The 19,885-nt window shown below is 43.8% G+C and overlaps 1 protein-coding gene and 1 non-coding gene across 8 annotated transcripts in view; both read right to left on the bottom strand.

The window, feature by feature from the left end:
- Positions 1-969: 969 nt before the first annotated feature.
- The window catches only part of Ubap2 (ubiquitin associated protein 2), a 112,796-nt gene continuing 93,880 nt past the window's right edge, over positions 970-19,885 (bottom strand). For 6 of the 7 annotated variants that reach the window (XM_047525218.1, XM_047525225.1, XM_047525220.1 and 3 more), the window contains 13 exons: positions 17,707-17,746; positions 15,233-15,416; positions 14,252-14,321; positions 9,411-9,606; positions 8,503-8,666; positions 8,202-8,249; positions 3,482-3,560; positions 3,077-3,282; positions 2,661-2,760; positions 2,466-2,573; positions 2,263-2,327; positions 1,987-2,178; positions 970-1,903 (listed from right to left, as the gene is read on the bottom strand). In XM_047525218.1, the coding sequence (XP_047381174.1) occupies positions 1,808-1,903; positions 1,987-2,178; positions 2,263-2,327; positions 2,466-2,573; positions 2,661-2,760; positions 3,077-3,282; positions 3,482-3,560; positions 8,202-8,249; positions 8,503-8,666; positions 9,411-9,606; positions 14,252-14,321; positions 15,233-15,416; positions 17,707-17,746 (1,548 nt within the window). In that variant the 3' untranslated portion in view covers positions 970-1,807. The remainder of the gene's footprint in view (positions 1,904-1,986; positions 2,179-2,262; positions 2,328-2,465; positions 2,574-2,660; positions 2,761-3,076; positions 3,283-3,481; positions 3,561-8,201; positions 8,250-8,502; positions 8,667-9,410; positions 9,607-14,251; positions 14,322-15,232; positions 15,417-17,706; positions 17,747-19,885) is intronic. The other variant, XM_047525219.1, reaches the window with a different exon arrangement.
- Positions 16,089-16,167, bottom strand: LOC124965065 (small nucleolar RNA SNORD121A). Its single transcript, XR_007105075.1, has one exon. It is a non-coding gene; the product is annotated as a small nucleolar RNA SNORD121A (small nucleolar RNA).

Raw genomic sequence — 19,885 nt, 5'->3', positions numbered from 1 at the left:
TTAAATTAGTTTCAAATATGATTCCAAAATAGAGCACAAGTCTTTAGAGGGGGGAGGGATACTTGGCTGCCTTCCTTGGGTAAACATTTTATTTTCATCACTGTGATCCCAACATCCTGCTGCCAATAGCAGGAAATCAAGGAAGAGATAACATGGTTTGATAAAAAGTTCCTGTTTAGTTTTAGTTGTGAACTTTACCTTTTTTCTAGTAGGACCCCTTACCTATGGGTTAAAAGCCATTTCCCATCTGATGAACTAAACTGCTCTCAACTATAGAGGCCCAGCAAACAAAGGTAAACTCTGACCCTACGCTGGTCCTGCAAGCCTAACTTGACCAATACAGGTTGGGCATCTTAACCCAAAAATAAATGCTCCAAAACCTGGAATATGCCAAGCATTTTGGATAGGGTATTCACCCTTACTGGACACAAAGGAGTATTCCTTTTGTTTGCTTATTAGCTTGGTCTGAAGAAGTGATTAGGGTAGAAATTAGAGGCTAATTCTTTGGGTAATGCTTCCAGGCTCTGAACTGCTTGCCTAGTAACACACATACATTGTTAGTCCACCAAGGCCCCTGACTGCCAGTCAAGACTGGCTGATGAAAAAGCAAAGAAAGGATAGACAGGTACACCTTTTCATGCCCAATCTCCCCGGCCAACTGCTCTGTTCTTGGCCTTGTTCTAGATTTCAAAGTCAGCAGATGTTTAGAAAAGAAATCATCTGCTCTGGTATTCCTGCTGATTCTTCCTAGGTAGCTGCAAGAAAAGTCATAAAAACTTTAAATGCAACTTGGACCCTTTCAGGAAGTTAGATGTCTTTTCACCTGTATTATTTGGGCCAAGAGAAGGTCCAGCAAAGAAGGAAATGCCAACTGAAGCCCTACAGCCTGTAGTCACAGCCCTTCAGCTCTGTGAAGTTCAAGGTGTTTCTCCCAGGGCCATCCCTCAGCCACACCACACAGAGACCGTGCATGCTCTCAGAACTTTATTAGGTGGAGACTGGGCAAGAGAAAACCCCTGACACCACTGCCCACCTGGTTCAGGACAACTGGAATAGAGGAGTCTTTGCTTGGAGATGGGCTTTTACTAAAGTGGAAGCAGATCTTTGCATTTTAAAGGGGAGCTGATGGGCCCAACATCTTGAGATCAGATTACTTTAAAGTGGTCAGCCAGAAGGCAGTAAGTTTCTAAGGATGGGACCAGACCAGAAGCCCTTGTTCTATGTGAAGATAGGGCCCAGATTTACATTGGGCAATGGATCACCTCTGCTATTCCCAGATCAAGATACCCTGGAATGGCAGCATGACAAATGACAAAAGGACCAGTTTCAAAAACAGGTATAAAGTAATTGCAGGCTGAAGAAAACTCAAATAATGGTTACAAGGGAGTGAGATAAGTCGTGATTCTTCATTGGTATCAGATCCCACTGCAGAACATGCCTTGAACCAGCCCTTCCAGCGGCTGTCCCTAGGAGCCGGGGATCGGGGACTCTGTGGAAGGTCTGAACACATCAGAGGTGCAGGGGCCTTACTTGGCTACAATGAAAAGGGGTCTGGATGGGGAGAGCAGAATTGGCTGCCATCTGCAGCTACACCCCAACTCCCCCGGATTTCACTTACATTTACAAATAGATACATAAATACACTACATACAACAGTGAGTCTGGGAGCTCCCCAGGTAGGCTTGGCTGACAGTTACATGTCTCAGAAATTCTAGGGAAAGGCACCGGGCTCCCCAAAATGTGCTCCAAATGTTCTCTCCTGCGCAGGGTAAGCCCTAACCCAAAACCCACTCCTCTCTTAGGGGGTCTAGTTTGTCCAGTATGGAGAGTTGCCATAGGTGGGTTTGGAGGCTTGAGACTTGGGCTGCAGGGAGCTGGGCTGGCTGCGTTGACCTGAACCACTCTGAGGAAAATGAGAAGAGAAGAGTTTGTCAAGGCTGGGGTAGAAATCCCTACCCAGGAAGCCACCTCCATTGCTGCGCTCACCTGGGTGTCCTGGGGAAGGTGGTGGTGCAGCAGCTGTGAGTGAGGCTGCTGGTGGGCTGGCAGGATGTGCAGGAATGGGGCAGGAGCATAGCCAGGGGCTGCTCCAGGGGCCAAGGGCCCAGTGGAGCCCAAGGCTGAGGGCAGGCTGAAAGGTGGAGGGGTCCCCGCATGAAATCCCTGCTTCTCAAAAGTCTGTGAGGCAACAAAGACAATGCAGAGGGTGAGGTTGGACTCTACCTCCCACAAACCTACCTGGCCATCCTTGTCCTTCCTCACCTGTGTTTTGTAGACAGAACCAGTCATATCAGGCAGGCCAGTGGTACTCGAAGACACTGATACTCCTAGGAGGAAAATCAGTTAGTTGTTCCCATTGTACTTGGTTCCACCTTTAAGGATACTCTGAGGGAGCTCTGCCTGAGAGGATCAGGCAGAAGATACTACACCAAGCTTTAGCCCTACAAAGGAGGGGCAAACACTACCTTTCCCAGGCCCAGAACCTGCAGACTTGTTCGTTGCCTGTGATGATCCACCATAGCCACCTTTGGTGTAGTCTCCTGCTGCTGTCCCCTGGCTCAGGTCATCATAACCTAGCATGTCAGGAAAAGAGAGGCAAACGTGAGCTAAGCAAGCCCTTGCTACACCCCGTGTGTTTCTGTGCCGGAAGCACCCCTCACCTGTGCTGTAGCTGTGCTGGCCATAACCACTGGCCTGTTGGAAAGGGGCAGTAGGGGTGCTGAGGTTCACACCATGCTGCTTGGCTGATGCTGGAGGGACCTGGAGGGGCAGGCAGGTGGGGTATTAGTGTAAGAAAAAGGCAAGGTAGAGCAGGTCATGCATCCTCTGCATAAGGTGGTAAGTGACATACCCACAACCAGAGGGAACCCCTTTTCATTAGTGTAGCACATGGTAGATCTAAAAGCACATGGGGAAAGTAACCTCACCCCAGTTCTTGAGGGTCACATGAGACTAAGTTGTGTCATGACCTGCCCCCTCCCCGTTTCTGTTCCAGGAGCTGGAATACAGGTTCAAGGTTTCAACCTTCCAGGGAAATAAAGCCTGAGGAGGAAGCGCACCCCGCACAAATACTCACGAACATGGTGGGCCCATACTGGAAGGCACTGGGCACGCCTGTGTAGTAGGGGAGGCCAGTGTAGCTATAGCCAGGTGGAAGAGCAGGATTCAAAAAGGGCTGCTGGGCTGTGTGGTGGGTCTGGGATTGGCTCTGCTGTGGCTGAGCTAGCGTGGTGGGGGGTGCAGGGGATGCAGAATCACCTCGGCCAAACTTTGTGACATCACCTAGGATAAGAGGAACACTGACACTGGTAAACCAGGGGAAAAGCCAGATTGGCTCCTGCAAACAGGAACAGGGCTGACTACCACTCAAGTATGAACAGTGAAAAGGCTTCTCAGCCCTTCCACACCTGCCTTTCAATCTCCTGGGATGAGCTACAGGCTGGTCCACACCCTCCCAGTCTCAACCACTGAGCCAACTAACCTGAATATGCATTATTAGTTAGGCTCCCATCTCGGCTGGCAAGGGCTGTGGGTGCAGCAAAGGGAATTCCATAGTAATCCTAGGAAAGACCAGGGGGGCTTATTCAGCAAAAGGTCTCACCCCACTCCCAGGAGGGCACAGCCAGAAGGGAACATAGGCAAATGGCATTTGGGGTGACACCATAGTCCGTAAAAGTAGCACTCACAGACAGCTGCAGTTGTATGTTGCTCTTGTGTGTGAGCAGCTTGGTAGCCCTGCTCAACTGAAGAGCATGTAGACAGAGTGGCCAACTGGGCGGCATTCACCAGGCAGAAAAGTTGGAGGCCTAATCTCTCAGCCACACCAGAGAGAGAGACACATCTACTTTACACCACAAACGGTGCCTGACCAATGCCACAGGCTGAACTAACTTTACTAGCTTTTCATATATTGGAGTCTAAAAGACCAGTCAGGAAAGTTGACGAAATGGAACAAATCTGAAAAAAGAGTCAGTAGGAAATAAAGAGTCTACAAGGTTTAAAGAAGGACAGAACAGTGCCAGGTAGACACAGAACGTCAATTCTAGGCCACCAACTAGTCCCTCCCCACTCACTCTGCCTTAGCAACACTGACACTGCAGAGGACCCAGGACTAAGAACAGTTGATATGACATACTATGGAGACACAGGGCAAAACACAGTGGAACTTTGTGCAAAGGATTCCTGTCTGACTCTTACTTGCCATTGAGGGCTTTGGCTGTCTTGAATATACTGTCTGAGTAAAGAACAAGCCCTTGAGCTACCCTGGACCTGTGGTCAAGCCAGACAAAAAGGCATCCTGGCTGGGAATGTCACTAACACCCTTCCTTTGGCCACATCTCCAGGTAACATCCAGGAAACCCACAGTATACTCAGCCTAGAACCCCAGGAGGCAGCAGGATGGGGTAAACTGCATGGACCTATTACAAACAACTGGGAAAAGGTATAGAGAAGCCCGGAAGGGGAAGCTCATTCACAGATATGGAAATCTAATGGCAGGAATTAGGCACAAAAGTAGCAAAGGCTAAAAAAATAATCCAAGGGATATGAATCAGAAAAGAACTCAAACACTATTTGCAGATGACATGATTCTATATTTAGAAGATCCAAAAAATTCCACCAGAAACTTCCAGAGCTAATAAATGAATTCAGTAAAGCTGCAGTATACAAAAATCAACACCCATAAATCAAATGTATTTCCATATATCAGTGATGAATCCTCTGACAGAGAAATTAAGAAAATTAATTTTTCAATAGCCTTAAAAAAAAAAAGAAAGAAAAAACAAAACTTGGAAATCAATCTAACAAAAGAGGTAAAAGACCTCTACAATGAAAACTACAGAACACTGAAGAAAGAAATTAAAGAAGACCTTAGAAGATGGAAAGATCTCCCATGTTCTTGGATAGCAGAATTAATATTGTCAAAATGGCCACTCTACAAAAAATTTATATAAGATTTAATGCAATTCTTACTAAAATCCCAGGGCTGGAGTTGTGGCTCAGTGGTACAGTGCTTGCCTGGCATGTGTGAGGCCCTGGGTTCGAATCTCAGCACCACATATAAATAAAAAGATCCATTGACAACTAAAAAACAATATTTAAAAAAAATTCCAATGTCATTTTTCATGGAAATAGAAAAAACGATCATGAAATTCATTTGAAAAATAAGAGACCTAGAACAGCCAAAGCAATCCTTAGCAGGAAGAGTGAAGCAGGAGGCACCACAATACCAGACCTTGAACTATATATACAACAGAGCTATAGTAATGATAACAGCAGAGTATTGGTACCAAAAGAGACGTGTAGATCAATGGTACAAAATAGAAGACACAGAGACAAACCCACATAAATACAGTTATCTTATATTAGATAAAGGTGTCAAAAACATACATTGGAGGAAAGATAGCCTCTTCAACAAATGGTGCTGGGAAAACTGGAAATCCACATGTAACAAAATGTAATTAGACCCCGTCTCTCACTCTGCACAAAACTCAACTCAAAGTGGATCAAGTACCTAGGAATCAGACCAGAGACCCAGCGCCCAACAGAAGAGAAAGTAGGTCCAAATCATCATGTCAGCTTTGGACCTGACTTCCTAAACCGTAAGAAATAAAATCAAGAATCAATAAATGTGATGAATTCAAACTAAAAAGTTTCTTCTCAGCAAAGGAAACAATCAATAACGTGAACAGAGAGTCTACAGAATGAGAGAAAATCTTTACCACACACATCTCAGATAGAGCACTGATCTCCAGGATGTATAAGGAACTCAAAAAAACTTAACACCAAAAAAACAAATAACCGAATCAATAAATGGGCTAAGGAACTGGACAGATACTTCACAGAAGAAATACAATCAATCAATAAATATATTTTAAAAGGTTCAATATCTCTAGCAATTAGAGAAATGCAAACCAAAACTAAGATTTTCATCTTGCTCCAGTCAGAATGGCCATTATCAAGAATACAAGCAGCCAGGCGCTATGGCACATGCCTGTAATCCTAGTGGCTCAGGAAGCTGAGAAAGGAGGATCTCAAGTTCAAAGCCAGCCTCAGCAAAAGCGAAACACTAATAAGCAACTCAGTGAGACCCTGTATCTAAATAAAACACAAAATAGGGCTCAGTGGTCAAGTACCCCTACAATTCCCAGTACAAAAAAAAAAAAAACAACAATACAAGCAACAATAAGTGTTGGTGAGGATGTGGGGGAAAAGGTACACTCATACTCTGCTGGTAGGACTGCAAATTGCTGCAACCACTTTGGAAAGCAGGATGGAGATTCCTCAGCTACCCCACACATCAGTCTATACCCAAAGGGCTTAAAATCAATATACTACAGTGACATAGTCACATCAATGTTTATAGCAGTTCAATTCACCATTGCTAAACTATGGAACCAACCTAGAAGCCCTTCAACAGATGAATGGATAAACAAAATGTGTTACATATACACAATGGAAAATTAATCAGCATTAAAGAATGAAATGATGTCCTTTTCAGGTAAATGGATGAGTTGGAGAATATCATGCTAAGTGAAATAAGCCAAACCCAAAAAACTAAAGCTGAATGTTTTCTCTGATACACAGATGCTGATTCATAATGGGGGTGGTGGTAAGGAAGAACAGAAGAACTTTGGATTGGGCAGAGGGGATGGGAGGGGTGTAGGGTGGGAAGGATGTTGAAATGAGACAGACATTATTATCCTATATACTTGTATGACTGTACAGTGTGACTTTGTATCATGTACAGAGAAAAAAAAAAGTCATGCTCCATTTGTGTACAGTGACTTGAAAAGCATTCTTCTGTCATGTATAAAAAATTAGAATTAATTTTTTTTTAATAATCCAAAGGAAAATTAAATGAAAGGTACATAAAGCATGGGCTCAAAGGAGGTTTCTTCTAAGGCACAAACAGAGAAAGGAAAGTAATCCCCTGAATAAGGGAGGAGAACCAAGGAGAGACCTGAGAAAGAATGAATTTCTGCTGACATTTTATGGAGGGGAAGGATCCTGGAAGTGGGAACACCTCTTGTGTGATTCCCCAGTGGACCTCCATCAGGAGACCAAGCTGACCTTCAGTCAGTCTCTGCCTCTGGAGGTGACTCCAGCCAGTAAAGAAGTGCTTCCCTTCCGAGACAGGAGCCTAGAGGGTAGAGGTGGGACCTGCAGTTCCCAGCTCTTGGTGACTTGGCACAAGAGGTTCAATACTCACAAGGTACATTTAAGAGGGAAAGGCATCTTACCAGGGACAAAGCCCCCTCCCTCTGGGAACAGGAAAGACCACATATAGTGGTCTGACAGGTTCTGACAAATGCCCCAAGAAATGTCAATTCAAGAAAGGTATCTAAACAGAAGGAGATCCTGCCAGCTGACAGGGTAAGAGTTGGGCCTTCTCCAACCACCGCCTTCTTTCTTGTTACTGTGGTTATCCCACGGACAGCCCAGTGCTTTATTCTTATTCTGAAGGTCAGAATGAAGAGGCAACTATGACCTGAGAGTCCAGGCAGCAACCACCAAGGAGATCCCAGGATGAGCATTATTGCATATAAAGATACAAGGGGAGACTCAGAAGACACCTTAACGGTCAGCTCCAACCATTCATTCAGCAGAGGGCAGAAGAGCAATACTTCTATGCCAATTGTAGCCACTGGCCACCATGGCCCAAAGAATCAAATGATGCTTCAAGCAAAAAAAAAAAAAAAAAAAAAAATTCCAGGGCCTACTAAATAACTGGTATGTCTTGGGTCATGTGATTTTTCTTTTTATTTTTGGTATTAAGGATTTAATCCAGAAGTGCACTAAGCTACATCTTCAGCTCTTTAGCCTCTCTGAAAATAAAAAGGAACTGGGGATGCAGTTACTGAGTTCAATCCCCAGTAACTACACATACACATGCACATGTGCACACACACAAAGGTAGAGGGGAAGATAAAGACCCACATTTAGTAAGGAGCAAGGTTTACTGGGGCTTTTGGTAAAAGGCCCTCAAGTTCCCCAGAGTTTATCATAGATCATTCATCTGCCAAAGCTATGGCAACACCGGGAACAACCACCAAATGGAAACCAGCTTTCTCGGTGGTGATGCTGAGGCAATTCCATAAGACAAGGATCCTAAGTACCAAGCAGGTTGGCAGTCAAGGGAGGAAGGACATGTTAGAAGAATGAGAACTGCCACTGTCCTGGCCTCACTATTTCCCACTCACCATAGGCAGCCGTGACTGCAGCATCTGGAGCTCATCATACCCGTAGATCTGTAGGAGAACCAGAAAGGGTATATTAGGGAACAGGTCCATTAGTGGCCAAAACAAGATTGGGAGGGTAAGACACCCACAAATAGGACCTAGCTCAGCTACTGTGAACAGATCCTTCCCAGATGGAGTTTATTGCCCACATGGAGTCTAGATCTGAAGGAACATCAGGAATCAGAGAAGCAAAGACAGAAGGCTCAGGGAAGAAGAGCAGCCCAAGGTGGGCAGCCCCGACCCAACCCAAGGTCCCCCTCACCAGGTCCTGCCAGGTGCCAGGCCCTGAGGCCAGGGGAGCTGGGGATGGCCAGGAGTTCCACTGTGCGCTCACCGGGTAGGCAGGTAGCAGTCCTCCAGGGCCCACGAGGTACTGGTTGTGCAGCAAGGGAGGCACCCCCTGAGGGAGGTTTGGGGGTGCTTTGCCTGCAGAGAGAAAAATCAAATGGAATAGAACACCTACCATAAAGGGGTTCCTCAGCTGTTTTGGGAGGAGACACAGGTCTCACTGAGCTCACTGTTGGTCAGTGCTAAGCCTGATGGGTCCATGGCCAAGAGGACAAGGCAATGGCTGTCAGATTTAGAAGGTCATGCCAGAAAGGGGCTTGAGTGAAGACAGAAGGCAAACACCACCACATTTAGGATGTTTCAATATCAGAGGGTTGTTCCAGAGAGAGGTACATTTTTATTCCTCAATCACGAAGGTCAAATTATCAAACATGAACATAAAAAACAATCTGCCTCCTCAAAACAGAAGGAAGCTACAGTGTCTGAAGACGGACAGGCTGTGTTAAAGGTGGCGTGGGCCATTTCCACAGGCAGTCATATAACATGGCCAAGAGAAACCCCTGTTCTCAGTTATCTTTTCATCTCAGCTCCTGGTACAAATGAGGACAGAATGATTGGGGATCTAGAAGCATAAAAGTTGCTGGGAATCCTGCCCCAGGGAAGGCTACCCAAAAGACTCCAACTGCAACCAACCCCCAGGGGCCAGAATGAATACATGAGTAAAATCTGGCTGTGGCAGGACCAGAGTGAGTATATTATCTTCTAATGTCTGTGGCCATCCACCATGTCCTGGCAGCCACCACTATACACAGTTCCTGGGAAGCCAGCTGTGCACACTTGAGGTGGCATGGGTAAGCAGGAAAGGTCCCCTGGAGCACATACCTGAGGTCACCAAGGGTGCAGCCCTCGTACTGCTGCTGGGTGTGTTCACAGTGGTCCCTCCCAGGCAGAGGCTGTTTGCTGTGCTCATGCTGCCAGGCAGGCTGACACCTGAGGATGGGGTGCTTGAGGCGGAGGTTGCTGCCGTGGAAAAGGTAGCTGAGGACTGCAGGGCAGGGGCATTTTCTAAGCTGTTGTGCTGTCAAAACAAAAGCCCAGATAGGTGGATCTGGAGGCAAAGAGGGTACTGGGAGGGGCCGCCTGGCCTTTGGGCCCACAGTCTCATGGCTGAACAGGCAGATAGATCACAATGCTAACACTGGGCTCTGTGCTCAGTGATCACTATAGCGTCTTAGCACTGCATCGAAATTCAGCCAACAGGACTCATAAATTGAATATCAACAACACTGAAACTGAGCTCTATCACAAAAGTCATCTAAAAAAAATCCTTCAAGTTGATCAAGTTTTGTATCTAAAACAAGGCACAGAAGCAACAAACTGGTGATCACAAATGAACAAAGGCCATTTAAACATGGGGCAAGAACCCATCTCATACAAAAGCAGAGACTCAGAGGAACTAACCACAGGGTCACAGGCAGCCCAGCCAAGTCAGAGTCTTTGGGTTATTTCTTTCTATTAAGCATCTTAACTATTCTGGTCCAAGACACAGGATACCACCAAAGGCCTTTAATCCAAAATCTGGTAACACCTCAGTCTACCAATGCCTCATAAGGGTCTACTCCATAAAGCCCTGCTATTATTCATACTCAACAAGGTCTACCCAAGAAGAAAGGAAGGAAGGGCTTTTCCAAGTAGAAAGTTCTATGAGACAATGAGTTCCAGGAAACCAGCACAGCATCTCAAGTCTAGTAATAAGGTATCATGAAGGGTTTTAAGCCCTAAGGAGGTGGAGGAAGAGATATACTGGATTGGACAAATCAAGTTCAAATAGGTAGGAAAAAATTTCTCTTAGACTGACATGAATCTCCAAACCATAAATTGTAAAGAATATAGAAGTATAGAAACTCCAAGAGGAAAAGCAGAAGAAAGCATCAGGATAAAGGGGACCACCATGCAAAGTCTCTATGGACAGACACCTCATCTCATAGCCTTCCCTATCCATCTGAAGAACATATAGAAATGATTCACCAAGATTAGGACAACTGAAAATACACTTTCCCTGGACTACCAGGGAGTCTTGCTTCTTCAGCACAGAACCAAGACAAAGGGTATGCTGCCTTCCCCAGGAAGAGTCAGACTTCCCACTTGAGACCACCCACCAGTCCCTGCAGTAGCTCTCACCAAGGCTCCAAGTACTATTGGTCATCCAGCCTTTCACAGGGGATAAAAATGAACTGTTCTCATCCACAAGAAATGTCTGCTAGAGGACAGTTCCTGACTTATTGAAAGGAACTCAAGTCATCTAGAAAGCCGCGCCTCCCTTCTGCTGCCCCTAACAGGGCCCATCTCTGTCCCTCACCTCCCAGTGATGAGAAAATGCGGACCTAACTGACCCGCACACCATTTAAAGGGTCTCACTTAGTCCATCCAATAAGTCTGTGGAGTCAGCTCCCCAAGGATGGGACCAGAGAAGCAAGGGAAGGAGAAAACATTGAGATTCCTTCAAAATTGGTATGGGGAAGAACAACGAAAGAAAAGAAATATATCTGACTACATTTAAAAAAAAAAAAAAAAAACACACAATTTGTAAAATGAAAAATATAAGCTGGGTGCTTGTAATTCCCATGACTCGGGAAGCTAAGGCTGGAGGATTGATTACAAGATCAAGGCCAGCCTTAGCAACTTATTGAGACCCCATTTCAAAATAAAAATACAAAAAATCAGTGATAGAGCGCCCTTAGGTTGGCGGGGGGGGGGGGGGGGGGGGAGGCTATACCTCCCATTACAAATATCTATTAGTCTCCCTAATACAGAGGGTACCTAGAAAGATATGAAGGACTCAACATAAGGAACCAAGAATTATAAACAGCTTACAGGAAAGGAATTCATTGTTTTTCAAATATATAAAAAAAAGATGTCCAACTCCAATTTAAAAACACACAGAAGCAAAGTACAAATATGGGACAATGCCATTTTGGGAAGGCTGTGGAGAAATAAGGCATTTCATTTACTGCCTATGGAGGTTAACAGTTAAAAATCAATGCAAGGCAATGTGTATGTAATGACAAATGAACCAGGCCTGGTGAAACATGCATGTAACCCTTTGACTCAGAAGAGGGAGGCAGAAGGATTCCAAGATTAAGGCCATCTCAGCAATAGTGAGCTCTGTCTCAAAAAATAAAAAGGGCTGGGAATGTAGCTCAGCGGTTAAGCACACCAAAAGTTCAATTCCAATTACCAAAAAAATGAAAATTAAAAATAAAATGACAAATGCCTAACAGTTCAACAACCAGATTTACCCTTAAGACAGTTGCACATGTGAAACAGTGTATGCAGAAGGTCATTCACTCAACACTAGCATCAAGACTAAAACAGTGCTTGGATGGAGGACACAGTCTCTACAGCACAACTGAAAAAAGAACAAAGAGCCTAACGTTGGGGGAGTGGGGTGTTCAAGGACCACTATCATATACAATATTTTCATTTATGTCATAGGACAAAGGGGACAAAAAAGGAGGGGAAATGTTATCTTTTCCTTTTTCAAGGATTTTTTTTTAAGCTACTACTGATGGAAAAAATGGGCAGTCCAGGGCTTGAACTAAGAAATTTAGAGACCAGAAGTCCTTTTAGTATATAGCTTTTTATAGAACTCAATAATAATTATTTTGAATATTTAATAATGTGACCATTCTGACACACAGAGTGTGGAACTCCCTGCATGAACAGTGCAATGCTGGTGCTGGCAGTTTGGATTATAACACTTAGAGATTTCTGCTGAGACACAGCATGCAGTTCCCCATCTGGATCCCAGCAACAGGGATGTGGACGTAGAGGTTCTCCTCCTTCCAACAGTGAGGGTAGCTCATTTCCACAATGAGAGGACAGAGGCAGGTGGGCAGGCAGGAGCCCACAGTATTCCACCTAGAAGATGGCGGGCTATAGGCTTTTTGTTTTTCTTTCATTTTGGGCAGGAGGGGATACTAGGGTTTAAACCCATGGGTGCTTTACCACTGAGCTACATGAATAGCCCTTTTTACTTGTCTTGTTTTGTTTTTTTGTTTTTTGGGGGGAGTACCATTGATTGAACTCAGGGGCACTTGATCACTGAGCCACATCCAGAGCCCTATTTTTGCATTTTATTTAGAGACAGGGTCTCACTGAGTTGCTAAGTTGCTGAGGCTGGCTTTGAATTCACAATTCTCCTGCCTTAGCCTCCCAGGCTGCTGGGATTACAGACGTGTGCCAGCGCACCCGGCTGCCCTATTTACTTTTTTTTTTTTTTTTTTTTTTTGTGGTGCTGGGGATCGAACCCAGGGCCTTGTGCTTGCAAGGCAAGCACTCTACCAACTGAGCTATCTCCCCAGCCCCCCTTTTTACTTTTTGAGACAAGGTCTCACTAAGCTGCTGAGGCTGGCTTAAACTTGCCACCCTCCTGCGTTAGCCTCCTGAGTTAGTGATTATAGGTGTGTGCCACCATGCCCAACAAAGGTTATCAATTTTAAAACAGAATTTTGTGTAAGATTTCACTTGGAAAACTATAGTTTGAAAGTCACAGTGTTTGATACCAATACAAGAACAGGACTGCCACTTTCCAACCCCTTATTTTGCTGTGGCCCCAATTCCTTCCTCAGAGGAAACAAATTTCTTCACCCATTTTGTGGCTCTCCTATTCATTTCTATCCAAAAATCATCCCTGCCTGTGGATCCTCCCCTACTCCCACCTTGTCTGAAACTGCTGTCACCCAAGAGCATGGATATTCTGCCCTGTCTAGGCATCTTTCAACTCATCCAACTTTAACTAAAAGTTTCCCAGTTTTCAGTTAAACACCTCTTAAAATATCCCCTCTCTGCCTACCACTCATTTCTCTACCCACCACCATCTGGCCAGACCTCTATACCACTTAAAACCACACTCATAACTTCACAACTGACCAAGTCACAATTCACAACCCTAATCTAGGGTTACTCATAGCATATAAAAACACTTCCTAGCCAGTACCTCCACTTTGGATCTCTCCCGGCCTGGCTTCCTCGACAGCATAATTCTGCTTCCATTTTTGCCCTTCCACCCTTCAGACTTCCTTCTTCAAAGTGTGCGACTCTGACACAGGGAAGATGGCACAGGCACAGATCAATAGGACACCCATGGCTACCACTAGGAACGTTCCCATGACTGCCAAAAGAATGGAACATAGTTACATTGACTGGGCCAATAGCTAGGAATGTCAGTCTCAGAGATAAATGTGCAGGTTATCTAGGCACAGGATAGCAAATCCTTGCCTAAGCTAGGCACTCCCTTTTCCCTTCAAATACTTGCTCTACACAAAATAGTAGAGGTTTCAAGGAACAATGATCTTGATAAAAATGGTTTTTAGAGGAGCCCAAAGGTCAAGTTTAACAGTGAACCTATTTTTCTCAAAAAAACTTCAAATGCCTCAACATAACAAGGGCTGGAAAACAAAACCTCCCCTGTTGGGTAGAAACATCTCCAATTCAAAACAGGGACTCAGGAAGTTCTTGGGGATATCATGGGGCTCTGAGGCAATTCATGCAAAGAGCCACTTATCAGAAAACATGTCTTCTATGGAGCCCAGGAAACTTACAGGTTGAACCATGTAACTACTCAAGATACTTCATGCAAACAACTCCAGATTATCTCGGATCTGAAAATTAATAAACTAAAACTCCAGGAGTGCTAAAGAGGGAGGCCTGTGGACACTTACGGTGTGTGGTGTACTCGAGGACAGTGCTGCATGCGCAGAGGACAGGCTGCTCTGGTGACTGGAGAGTGAACTAGAAGACAAAAACAGAGCACCCTGTGTCCACCCAAACAGATTATTCCAAAAGAACAAAGCTTACTTGGCTCCAATGGCTCTATTCCTGCTTGGCCCTATCCCTGAGGAAGCCTACACATCAGAGTGCATGCCCCTGGAACCCAATGACAGGATCCTGGTTGTTAGAAATGACCTAAAGTTTCACTCACGACAAGATCTGATATCTCCTGGCCTAGGAAATCTCCAAAGAAAAATTCATACACTATAACTGTTTCCTCTTTAGGCAACAGAAAAAGTAAAAACAGGACTATGCTATGAACACTGTCATGCCTGGAGAGCTCATAAAATCTGTGAGTGAGTGAAGAAAGGTCTATATTCAACCACATATCCCAGAGTCAGAGCTTGATTTCAATCAGATCCAGAGTTCAAATAAAAAGCTCTTGCTCCCAAGGGAAAGGGTCAAGATGGGAGCATTACGCAAAGATGTAGGTAATAAACAACCCCTTTTTCCTACACCCTGTTCAAATAACGTCCTCTCTGGAGTCATGACAAGTGTTATGTCAGACACCTGCTCAGATATCCACATCATTCACATTCTACATTAGTGATGTGGGTCCAGAGTTGGGAACAGGCTATGCGCAGAGTACCTGCCTGATGTCCAAGAAGAGTCAGAGGGTACCCAAGACCCCATCCAATTCCAGAAGAATCAATGCTCCATGTGAGTAGAAGTATTATAACCCAGCAAGATTTTTCTATCTGGTGGTTTTGAGACTTGATCTGGGCAAAACCTAAGGTGGAGTATTAATTCAAAAGCCCAGGATGTCATGTCAGAGACAACAAGTATGTTCTGTTCATAGCAACAACCTTCTATAAAGGCTCTCGGACTCTGGTTGATGTACTTTTCACTCTGGACCCACCTTTCCCCCATACCTGCTAAGCTGAGAGAGGGGGCTGCTGGACAGGTCACCAGGCTGGGACAAGGAGGGCAAAGTGGCAGTGTGCTGGGATGCAGAGGGCAGAAGCGCAGTGCAGGAGGTGGTGCTGGGCAGGGAGCCCACAGATGGGAGGGCAGAAGGAGGGTCTGTTGTCTTTGGAGCTGGAACGGATGAAGTAGCTGTAAGAAACAGATCTGTTTAGCTCCAGAACCAATCCTGAGTATCAGAAATCTACACAGTATCTTGTGACATGTCAGCCTTGGTGAAATACACACAAAGTTAACATTTCCTAGGACAATGCCCAAGCATGTCAACAGATGGTCCCACACATGTGAGACAAGACTACCAAAAGGACAGGTGATGGTCAGACATACAACATTGAAAGAGAAAGTAATGACACTTTTATAATCATAAACTGTCCTATAATGTGGGTATACTTCAACCTACAGAAACCTGATCCTTCACAGCAAACAAAGGAAAAGAGGTGCTGACATTGACAGGTATAATTATAAAGTGAGGCAAATGTTCCTCCAAAGGACAGTAAGGGAAAATGAAAAAATCAATGGGCAAGACCACCGAGAGTACATATCATATACCAACCCAGGTGGATATTATCAAAAGCTCAGAGCCAGTTCAGAGAAGGAGAATAAAGGCCTGAATATAGACACTGTGGAGAGATCTATATGCCTAAAATCTACAGCAAGAATACACACCTGTAGTACGACACCTACTTTCAAATGCTTAGTGAGAATTTCTTTGGTACATGCATGAACATATTAATCTCAGAGCATATAAGCAAGCTTGCTAATTACTAGGCTTCAGAAAAGGTATGGATACAATCAATTCCACCTGTGGAAAAGACTCAGTTCTTGTGCTGTCCACACATACAACTCAGATATGTGCTTGGAAGTACATCATCGTCTTTTCCAGTAAGGAAGGAAAAGTCACCTTTACCTTCCAGCATGACTCCTGTGAACCCACAGGGAAGACTCTATAGTCTAAAAGGAAGGGGAAGTTGAAAACAAAAATGGGCAAGGACAGGTAGGCTCACAGCCAGGTCAACTCTTTCCAGAATCTTCCCCATAGATATTCTATGCCAAAGATGAAATTAGATGAAGATACCACTAATGTACCTTCCCCGCAACTAATACCCCAAATAGTATTTCCCAGGTCAATGGATGACATTGCTAACAGGCTCATAGAGAGCCATTCTCTCAAAGTAAAGAAATCGGGAGGCAAGATGGAAACAGGTACGGGACAAAGTATGGAAAATAAAAACAGCTGGGCACAGTAGTACATGCCTCTAATTCCAGCAATTCAGGAGGCTAAGGCAGGAGGATTGCAAGTCCAAAGACAGCCTCAGCAACTTACTGAAGCCCTGTCACAAAGAATAAACAGGGCTGGGGATGTATGTCAGTGGCAAAGTACCCCTGGGTTCAATCCCCAGTACCCTAAAAAGAACAACATACCTTAAATGCACACTATGTTTTCCAGATACTTCATACCTCATTATCTCATTTTAAATTATCTCCAAACCACCTAGGATCCCTATATGCATTCTTGAATTCCCAAGAGGACAAAAGAAATTTACCACAGCTGCTGCTAGAATAAAAAGTATACCATCATCCAATAAGCTCGAAGCTGCCAACATTTCTCAAAACAGCCCTTGCAACCCAGCTTTATCACTAATACTAAAAACGAACCCTGGTGCATCAATTCCATCATTTCAATTTCAATGGCATCTGATAAGAGTTCTATACCACACTCCCAAAAATTCTAATTTAAAAAAGTCATTCTGGCTTCCATACTCAATAGTGCAGAACCATTTGACTCACTGAATGATGAAACAGAAATAATATAAATAATCACAGACAAGCCAGTCAGGCACCAAAAAAAGAAAAAAACTACTACGGAATCACCTGCACTATACCTCCAGTGATCACTGAGCTATTGGAAGGGTAGAATCCCCCTTCATTTTTCTCCAGAGCATTCCCAGGGTACACTTTCTATCTCTTCCTAAGCAGCAGTCCTTCAGGTTCTGATAGCAATGAGCACGTCTTTCCTGAACAGGAATAGCAGTTTTTTGCTTTAAAAGTCCATCACATTACTCGTGTGACTGCGCATTCTCCAACCTGTCTCTAAGCAAATCAGGGCAGAATAATACCAGACTATAATTCTTGCTGTGGCTACAACATTTCTAATAATACCACCAACCATCACCTTAGCAAATGGAAACTAGCCAACCTTTGTTAGCTCTGCCACAGAAATGAGAATTGATTCCCCTTAAGCAATGAGTATGGATATATTCTGTCCCAGTGATGGATCAGAACAGTTTCAAGAAAAAAAATCCAACTGGTCTGTTTTTGGAGAAATAGCCATTGCTCAACTGTTGTTTTCTCCATCATATCCGCCATGCTTTCCTCTGATTTTCACCAGCCATGGACAAGAGTAGTTAGCTGATATACTTACTGTCTGCTGTCTGCTGACTTCGACCACCGCCATGTCCATTCTACAAGGAACAAAAAAGAAAGTAAGTAAACCCCATACCTACCTGACTTTCTATTAGAATTCAGAAACAATCATATGACATATTGGTTAATGGTGGGCAAACTGTCTATTTTATTCTATCTTTTTTTTTTAAAGGAATCCCACAAACAAATCCCAAGGATTTGTTTTCCGATACTTCATACCTCATTATCTCATTTTAAATTATCTCCAAACCACCCTGATATTTTTGAAACTAGATTGAGTATTTGTGGAAGTAAGAATATCAAAGGAAACAATTAATCAGTCCCAGTATTATCATTAAAATGTCCAACTAAGGGGCTGGGGATATATAGCTCAGTTGGTAGAGTGCTTGCTTTGCATGCATGCACAAGGCCCTGGGTTCAATTCCCGGCACTGTAAAAATAAAAAAATTTTTTTAAATATCCAACTGAGCCAGGTGCAATGGCATACACTTGTAATCCCAGCAACTCAGGAGGTTCATGAGGCAGGAGGATCACAAGTTCAAGGCCAGTCTCAGCAATTTAGCAAGGCCCCATCTCAAAACAAAAAATAAAAAGGATTGGGGATATGGCTCAGTGGTTAAGTGCCCCTGGGTTCAACCCCCAGTATACCCCCCCATACAAACACACACAAACTAGACTATTATATTGAAATCACCAGGCACTTTCCTATCTCGGGCAAATTCTAGCTCCTGAATATTATGTGTACAAAAAAGAAAATGTACAAAATAGAACAAAAGAAAACTTATTGTGTTTTAGATCACTAAAAACAAAATGCTTCTCAGAGAAAAAGAGATGTGGCCTTAAAACATGGCTTTTCTGAAGTACACAAGTAGAAAGTGAGAATAATGTAGTATCCTGAGTCAAAATTCAGAACCTGAAAACTGGTTTGAGTGAATTGCAAAACATTTCAATAGAACCAATACCAAAAAAGGCATTTAAAAAAAAGTTTTTTAGTTGTAGATGGACACAATACCTTTATCTTATTTTTATGTGGTGCTGAGGATTGAACCGAGTGCCTCACACGTTAGGTAAGTGTTCTACCTCTGAGCCACAATTGCAGCTACAGAAAAAGGCATTCGAGAAATGACATCTGCCTCTGCTGAGCAAGCCAGGGAGCCATGGCATGGCAGGATGAATAGCAGAGACTACAGGCTTAGGCACTGTCCCTAGATAAGGAGAGGAACTTGAAAAAAGCTACAAGGCACATTCCTTTTTGCAAATGTCAAAGCTACTAAAGAAAAAGGTTTTATGGCTGTGGCCTCTGCATTAACCCAAATCTACTACAACTTATACTTATGACTACTGTACTTATTTATAGTACTCTTTGTTCTATAAATTACCTGAAGTTATTTAAAAGAAATGTAGACAGTAAAGAGAGAGAGAGAGAGAGAGAGAGAGAGAGAGAGAGAGAGAGAGAAATGGTAGACGGTAAAACAAAATGATTAGAGGAAAAAAAAGGAAACTGTTGGTTATAGTTAGGGAAAAGGTAACACAGGATACCTCACCAAATATAGAAAACTGAGTGGAGATTAATGAAAAGTCTAGTCTCTTTTCTCCCTTTAAAGTAGGGTTCACTCACCACTAAATATCTTTTATGATTATCTAATAGATTCAGTACAAACCCTAAGATTTGTAAGTCTTCCCAAGACAGGTGAGATGGCGCACACCTATCATCCCAGTGACTCAGGAAGCTGAGGCAGGAGGATTGAAAGTCTGATCACAGCTTCAGTAACTTAGTGAGGACCTAAGTATTGTAGCAAGACACTGTCTCAAAATAAAAAATAAAAAGGATTGGGGATGAAATATAGTGGAAGAGCACTTGCCTAAGCATGAGTGGCCATGGATTCAATAACCAGTATTGCAAAATAAATGAATGAAATAAAATGCGAACAATGGACAAACTGATAAAGGGTATTACGTAAGCTGGATTTTAAGCAGAAGAATGGTAGGAGAGAAAGCAAACAATTATCAAAGGATCCAGAGAGAGAGAAAAAAATCTGTAGACCAGCCAAACATGGCAACATGTCCTGTAATCCCAGGAACTCAGGAGCCTAGGGCAGAAGGATTACAAATTGGAGACCAGCCTCAGCAACTTAGTGAGACCCTATCTACAAAATGAAAAATAAAAAGGGATGGAA

This window comes from Sciurus carolinensis, chromosome 14, assembly GCF_902686445.1.
Source record: "Sciurus carolinensis chromosome 14, mSciCar1.2, whole genome shotgun sequence".
Taxonomy (NCBI): Eukaryota; Metazoa; Chordata; class Mammalia; order Rodentia; family Sciuridae; genus Sciurus; species Sciurus carolinensis.
This window is presented reverse-complemented; position numbering and strand designations above follow the sequence as displayed.